The 7,841-nt window shown below is 33.8% G+C and overlaps 1 protein-coding gene across 5 annotated transcripts; it reads right to left on the bottom strand.

Moving 5' to 3' along the window:
* Nucleotides 1-2,354: 2,354 nt before the first annotated feature.
* LOC126688398 (chaperone protein dnaJ 20, chloroplastic-like) lies at nt 2,355-4,841 on the bottom strand. Of its 5 annotated transcripts, none has more exons than XM_050383074.1 (3): nt 4,277-4,841; nt 3,391-3,541; nt 2,355-2,792 (listed from the first exon to the last, which is right to left on the bottom strand). In XM_050383074.1, exons 1-2 carry the CDS (start codon nt 4,760-4,762, stop codon nt 3,401-3,403), a joined length of 627 nt encoding a protein of 208 aa, XP_050239031.1. In that variant the 5' UTR covers nt 4,763-4,841; the 3' UTR covers nt 2,355-2,792; nt 3,391-3,400. The 5 variants fall into 5 exon arrangements, with proteins under 5 accessions (XP_050239031.1, XP_050239030.1, XP_050239029.1 ...); XM_050383073.1 differs by having other exon boundaries at nt 2,355-2,782; XM_050383072.1 differs by having other exon boundaries at nt 3,376-3,541; nt 4,277-4,840.
* Between the last annotated feature and the right edge of the window lie 3,000 nt (nt 4,842-7,841).

Here is a 7,841-nt window from a genome sequence, read left to right as displayed (position 1 = left end):
TTGTTTATAATTATTATAACTTATGTGTTAAAAAAATATCAAAACATGTTTATCATTTTAAATTATATTTTTTAAATGGATTGAAATAGGTTATGTTGTGTCAACCTAATTAATAAACATGTATGTGTTAGAGTTAAAAGATTTTGACATGATTATTAAATTATTTGAGTTAAAGTTAACCTATATTGTTGAATTAAAACTACATTGACACGACATGAAAATGAACAGCAAACACGAATTGTCAACCTTATTGCTTTAGGCTACCACTAATAAAATTTTACTCATTACAACACATCATTGAAAGCCAAAACAACACCACATAGGCTTTAAAAATTCGGTTGTTGAAGCAACCATATTGACCATTAAAAACAAAGTTACACTTGAATACTTGAGCAACTCTTGTCATAAGCACATTTAGTCACAAATAGGTTCTCTGTGGTTGTGCATTATTTAAGATTGATGCATGGTATATAGTTTAGCATTGTCATAGGAACTACAGTTTTAACATTTATAAAACATGAACAGTGAATTAAGGTACAAATTTTAGTTTTACCCTAAAAATTATTTCCAGCTTAAGAACATTCTCATCAAAGATTTCAAAAAATTTAGCATTTAGCATCTCAAAAACCTACTTTATCAATTTTAACAACTCACTTTACAATACACCCAACATTAAAGATTTTATATTTTTTACCACTTCATTAAAATTTTTTTTTTTTTTTTATTCTCATTCTCATCTCTTTCACTACCAACAAACCCACTGCCACTGCCACCACCGCCCACAGCCACAGCCATAGCCACCACCACCAACCACAACCTCAACACCCTAACCACCAAAATAAAAAAAAATAAAAAATAAAAAAAGTCCATCACTTCTTCAACTTTGTAGCACGCACCCACACACACGACAATAAACCATCAGATTCTCATTCCTTGGTCCTCCCATGGAAGACCTGGATCTCCGTCTCTGCCCTCTCCGCTGTCACCAATGCTTTCTGCAAATCTGACGACACCATCAACCACCGTATCCTCTCTCTCTCCTCAACGTCAAGGCAAGCCCAAATCCCAACCCTGTGAAAAACGTCAAATCTTCAGACATCATGGTCGACCCTTCTCGCAACCTTTGGTTCCGCCTCTTCATTCCCACGAACACAGACACCACTTCCCTCCCCATCATCATCTTCTTCCACGGCAGCGGCTTCACTTTCCTTTCCCCTTCCTCCTTCGCGCTATAAAACCAAACACAATCCCAAAACCAAATCAAGACCGAAAATCAAATCAAACTCACCTCGATTTGAACCCACCACAAAACCGCAGCCAAAACCCACCCCAACCTCTCCGATGACCACCACCCCAATGGCCCAACCTCTCTGGTCTCAACCCCATCCAAGAACACTGACCACGCCAACTCAAGAATGACGCCTCAAGAACGCTAACTCAACCCAATCTGAACGCCGACTCAAGCTTGGGTTTTTGGGTTCGACCATAGAGAGAAGAGAATAGCTTGGGTTGAAGGAAAACTAATAGAAGAGAAAAGCTTGCGTGTGAGAAAGAGAGAGGGCACGTGTGGAGATTAAAATATAATATTTGGGTTTGACACTCAACTATAGTGCGTTGCTAGAGATAGTAGCACACTGTAATTGGGTGTCAAAAAATTTAGCATTTGCCTTCTTTAATGAAGCATGTTTTTTGTGCTTAGAGCTATAAAAGTAGCATATCAGAGCATTTAACATCTTTGATAAGAATGCTCAAAGAAGTTTCAAAATTTATAAAACATGAACAGTAAATTAATGTTTTCGTTTATATTCTTTATAAGACAAAAATTTAAACATGAATAGTCAAATTGAGACCGCTATCCAATGTCCATCAGATGCTTTTTATCATGACATTAAAAAACAAGTTACAAATCCATGTCACATCTGCCTCCGCAAATCGCAAGAGCCAAGTTTATAATTCTAAAAAGGCATGTGGAGACTTTGCGATTCGTTTTGTTTGCCAACCGGAGGCTTTTGACTCTTACTTACATCATCAGCTTCCACACAAGTTAACACGCCCACCATAAAAAATTAAAGGTGTACAAAAAATTTATACAGATAAAGATCAAGAAGACTTCTTCTTTTTTTCCCATCCACACAACTATATATTTGCCTCAAAATTCGAATGAATATTGCGATCTTTTTATTTTTCTTTAAAAAAAAAAAAAAAAAAAACTGGATTAGAGAAATTCTATCTAATTTATTATGCGGAGGTTACTATATAAAATATTTTAATTAGATAACTGATTAAATCATGAAAAATACTAAAATTATAAATTTTTTTACAAATTATTAATGTGGTGAATAATTATTGGTAAATAAAAAAAATAATGTTAGTAGCAGACCCATATAAAAACCAATAACCAATAAGAAGTTACTACATCAACAATTTGTAAAAATGTAATAAAAAAAGTTTGTGTTTGTAGCATTCCTCTTAAATTTTATATATATAGTCATTTTAGTTGGCACCAGCCACCAAGTTGGTTGAAGGGGATTTTTGAAGGAAAATTCTGGCCGTCAAATAATTTATTTGACAACTGATAAATCTAGCCATATCCATTAGCAGGACCACAGCCACGTACAAAGACCACATAAGGAAAATAGGGAGTCAGAAATCATATTTGCAATCTGTCATCATAAATGGAAGAAAGGATTGGCTGGCTTCATTGCTTCCATGTACTGGACCCAAGCCTTATCCCCATAATATCAAACTCGGACAAAGATTAGGAGGGAAACTCTTTCATGACCTACAAACCACTGAAAAGAATTAATTCTTGATAACATGCCTAGCTCCCAAGTTGTTTATAGTTACGTTAAGGTAGGTTGTATTTTTCATAAACATCACAATCAATTGGCCACAACTATTTTTGTCCTAGATGAAAGACAACAAATTTGGTGGCACTAAATGATCAAGCTCTTATAGGCCAAAAGAGTAAAGAGACTATCTTACTCTTACATGCTACATCAAGGCCTAGCTCAGGCAATAGACATTATACAAGCCACCCCGCTAAAATTCCCTTTTACCAAAATTTGAGACCTCAAACTTTGGCCATGTAAGTCAAATTAATTGGAAGTTCAAATTGAATGTAGCTGGAGCAGATGTTGATGATCCATTAATGCAGGACAAGATGTATAAAAGGAAAGGGAAAAACTTCCATGTAATTTCAAACAGCTAAATTACTAGGCTTTATTATTACAATGGAGTAACCGTATGCTTCCGTTCAGTTAGCCAAAAAAAAATGTGATTATAGCTAAATGGTAACTTAGTTTCCTATTTCAACATTGACCATGTATAAGTTAGAAAATCATATATACAGGGAGAATAGAAGGAAAGAAAAACCTATTTATGGTATACTTGCTTATTACTACTTCATTTCATCCCTTCGCCTGCGCATTCGAGCTCCCCAAGACAAATCCCCTCTAGCATCCTTGCTCATGCTTCTTTTCTTTAGCTCTGATAACTGAGCTTGCCAACGGTTCTTCCAATCACCTTTTTCTTCCATTCCCTGCTCAAGACCAAGAAAAAAACACATATAAAAATACAACCACGACCACCAAGCCTTAGTCCCAACGTTTTGGGGTTGGATTACAAATCTTCAACAAACTGGTTTAGGTCGTTCACATGTAAATACTGGTCATAGAATAAGTCCCAATGCCCCAGAAAAGTAGTAAAAACATAAAATCCTCCAAACACAAGTTGGAGTGCAGAAAGAAAAAACTGATAACACTCTAGAATAGAAGGAAGGAGCCCTTTCCTGCCTGGTACTATAAAAAGAATTGACAGATCACAAAGGATTTGCATCCATAAATGCTCCTAGAAGTTGTCATAAACATTAGGGCCAGCATGCTTCAAATATCCATTAAAATGCAAAAATGAACAAAAACAAAGTTCTTGGGACTGAATCAGGAAGAAACTTTCCATAAGCATGCATGCTTATTAGGAAATTATTATTTTAATTTAAAAATATTGAGCGAATAAAAAAACACCTTATATTAAATCCATGAGTTCAAATTGCCAAGAGCCATATATATAGATCAATTCGCACTACTAGTGTTTCCATTGTAACTATCCGATTATCAGATAAAATAAGAAAAAACTTAAATCTGAAATTGTGTCAAATTTGTCATGACCGATATAAAGATGAAACGAGATTTGGAGAAGTCATAGGCAAAGAAATTAAAAGACGTGAGAAGGCAGGGTTAGGTTATATATAAATCAGGGATTGAAAAAGAAGAGAAACCTGGTGATGGTGGCGTCTTCGAGTAGCAGAGAAAGCAAAATGGAGACCTTTGGCCATATGTGTATCGTAGAGAGCTCTCGTTGTAGGATCAGACAAGGTCTCGTAGGCCTCCTGAACCCGGATAAACCGTTTGGTGTACTCTTCGACCCGACCCGGGGGAGAGACATCCGGGTGGTACTTTCGGGCGAGTTGCTTGTAGGCCTGCTTGATGTCGAACAAGGATCCGGATTCGGGTATGCCAAGGAGTTCGTAGAAGCTCAGGCTGGCCGAAGAACCCTCTTCCGTCACTAACCCATCGTTCATGGAGGCTGAGGCGGAGGCTCTCAAAGACCACTTTATGAGTAGTGGAGGAGGAAGTGGTGATGACTTTGTTGATTTAGTTGTTGGGAGGTAGCAGAAGCGAGACTCGCTTCCGCTTCCGCTTCCGCTTCCAATTCCACCTCCTGCGATTTGTATTGGACTCAAACTCAAGCCGCTGCACCGCATCTCTTGCCTTTTTTTTTTTCTTTCTTCAATCTTCTTCCCTCTTTCTTTTTTTCCTTTTCTTTTTTTTTTTTTTTTGCGTTTTTTTTGGGTTTCTTCCGCTCTTTTTATATATAAATTGACCAATTATCGCATCATTTTACACAATAAATGCTCTAAAATATATTTAGCTGATGCGGTAAGTTATAATTTTTTAATGATTGAATGGGTGATTGACTTTTTTTTTTTTTTTTAATAGTAAGATCTTTTATAAAACCACTGGCCTTGTAGTCCAAGTGGTACCCGGTTTACCTTGAAATTGTTAGCTCAGAGGTTCGAGCCCCCACACCTGTATAAACAATTATCTAGCAAAAAAAAAATTATAAATCTACCGTGAAAAAAAAGTATACTTTAAGTAATATTATCCTTCTCAATATTTTTTTAATTAAATGTGAATTTTGACAAATTCACTGTTAAATTACATTATCTTCATATATTATCATTTCTTGAAAATTTTAAACATAATAAAAAATCAATATTCATATTATCAAATAATCGTTTAAATTCAAGTTTTTTTTTAAAATTTAATATAATACATAAAAAGTGAGTTTTGGATCGAAGGGTAAATAACATCCTATTAAAATGAAAATTGACGTGCATATTAAGAATATATAGCACATGTAATTCAATGGTAAAATTTTCAAAATATGAATTCAATAACAAATTATTGAGTGGTGTAACATACCTTAGAGGTACACAATATTTAGACTGTAGATTTCTAATTGATCTAATAGTTAAAAAAAATAGCATTAAATGCTAATTAATTTACATCTTATTCACTTAATTAATAACAGTTTTGTTTCTCTCTCTTTATTTATTATTTAAAACATTTTACATATATTCCTTTTCTTGGCCGAATGACTTTACAAATATATTATTTAAAGATTGCTGGTTTAGAGAGTGTTGGTGCCCCTCCAAAGCCATAGTTTATAGTGGTTCTTAACTTTGTGAGAATTATTGTTCTTATTCGAGAAGAAATAAAAAGATTAAAATTACAATCAAATTCATATCATTTTCCCACAATCAATCCTCTCTCTTCATAACTCAACATGCTTCCCTTTTCTACTTTCTCAACCTCTTTCTCTTTTTTATTTCCTAACTCAAAATTGTATCACTTTCTTTGTCCTTTTTTTTACAAGTTAATATAAATATTAGTGTTATTCAAATAAAATATATATATAAATATTGGTGGGTTTCTAATGTCTATTTCATTTAAGCTTCAATTTAAATCAGTTTTTTTTTTTCCCTTTTTGATAAACAATTTAAATCAATTCTTAAAGAAAAGAAAGTACAAAATCCATAAGGCAAAATTGTTAACTGCCTTCTTGATGACTTTAAGGATGACTTGATGAAACTATTACCCCCAAATTAATCTCCATTAAAAGGAAAATCATCATCACCAAATTGATTCTAAATTGATGACATGGTAGTAACTGTCTGATGCTAATTGCTAGGGGTGTGCACAAAACTGACAAACCGAAAAATCGGCCGAAACCGACCTAACCGTTGCCAAAATTTTGGATTGGTTTCGGTTTGGTTGGGTTTCAATTTTTTATTTTTAAAAACTGAAAATTTCAGTTCGGTTTCGGTTTCAAGTTTGAATACACCGAACCGACCGAGACCGAACCAAACATATTATAATATATTTTACATAAATTTTTTAATATAAAGTCTATATATATTGTACATTAGTTGGGGCTCTAGCCCTTTCATTTTATTTTAAAACATTAGGCCCATTTAGGCATTTTATATATATATATATATATATATATATATATATATATATATATTGTGATCAGATCAGATCATATTTGGCCTCTTCATTCTATGATTCTTTCTTCTTCTTTTTTTGTCAAAATGATTCTTTCTATTTAAACATTGTTATTTAAAAGTTAAAACCCATTAGATTAACTAATTATGATTAAAGTAAGTAAATTTCTATTAAACTAATTAAACTATAAAAATAAAAGTTAGAAAACCCTACCCTACATACCCCACACAGCCACACTTTTCACTCTCACTCTCACAAACGGCAGCACACTCCACTCTCCAGTCCCTCTCTCTCACGATCTTTGCCTCTGCCACCACCTCCCCATAGTCCCTCTTGTTTGTATGGTTAGAAAATTTATCCAAAAAAAAAAAAAAACACATACAGACTATCACGCTGCTTCAGTGCTTCTTCTCCGTTCACTTCTTTTTCTTTTTTTTTTCTTTTTTTTGTGTTTGCTACTTGCTTGGTGCTTGATGTTTGGGTGGTGAGAAAACGTGGGAAAGCAAAGGAAATATTTTATTTTTTTTCTTATTTTGGTATGTTTTCTGATCATATACATGATTTTGAGTTTTTTTTTTTTTTTTTTTTTGCTTGGTGTTTGGGTGCTGAGAAAATGTGGGAAAGCAAAGAGAAATAGTTTTTTTTTTTTTTTTGTTTGTCTCTGATCTATTTGATTCTAAGAAATTGGAAGCAACCAAAAACCGACCGAACCGAACTGATTGAAATCTAGTCAATTCGGTGTTGGTGTTCCTCCCTTTTGGTTCGATGTCGGTACCAAATTTGGTAAAACTAAAAATTTTGGTTCGGTGGAAAAATCGCACTTCAAACTGACCGAACCGAACCGAACCGATTACACCCCTACTAATTGCAGCTATTGGTGTTAATATTTCTGCTTGAACATTTTATAAAAATGGACGAGGAAAGTGATAGAGGAAAATTGAATTATAGAGAAATAAAGAGAGAGAAAAAAGAGACAAAAAGTAATTAATAAGGAGAGAGATAATAAGGATGATATTAATTAGGTATTTTGTTTTCTTTTTTACTGTTAAATCTTTTGAAAGTTTTCGGCTTAAAAAATATGTAACTCTCTCTCTCTCTCTCTCTCTCTCTCTCTCTCTCTCTCTCTCTCTCTCTCTCTCTCTCTCTCTCTCTCTCTCTCTCTCTCTCTCTCTACACACACACACTGTGTAATGCACAAGATAGTTAAATAGAAATTAAATATATTTATTTTGTTCAAGGTATTGACTTGAAGATATATGAAAATAAAACAAT

This window comes from Quercus robur, chromosome 6 (assembly GCF_932294415.1).
Source record: "Quercus robur chromosome 6, dhQueRobu3.1, whole genome shotgun sequence".
NCBI classification, from domain to species: domain Eukaryota; kingdom Viridiplantae; phylum Streptophyta; class Magnoliopsida; order Fagales; family Fagaceae; genus Quercus; species Quercus robur.
The sequence above is the reverse complement of the archived record's forward strand: the minus strand, read 5'-3'. Positions and strand labels throughout refer to the sequence as shown.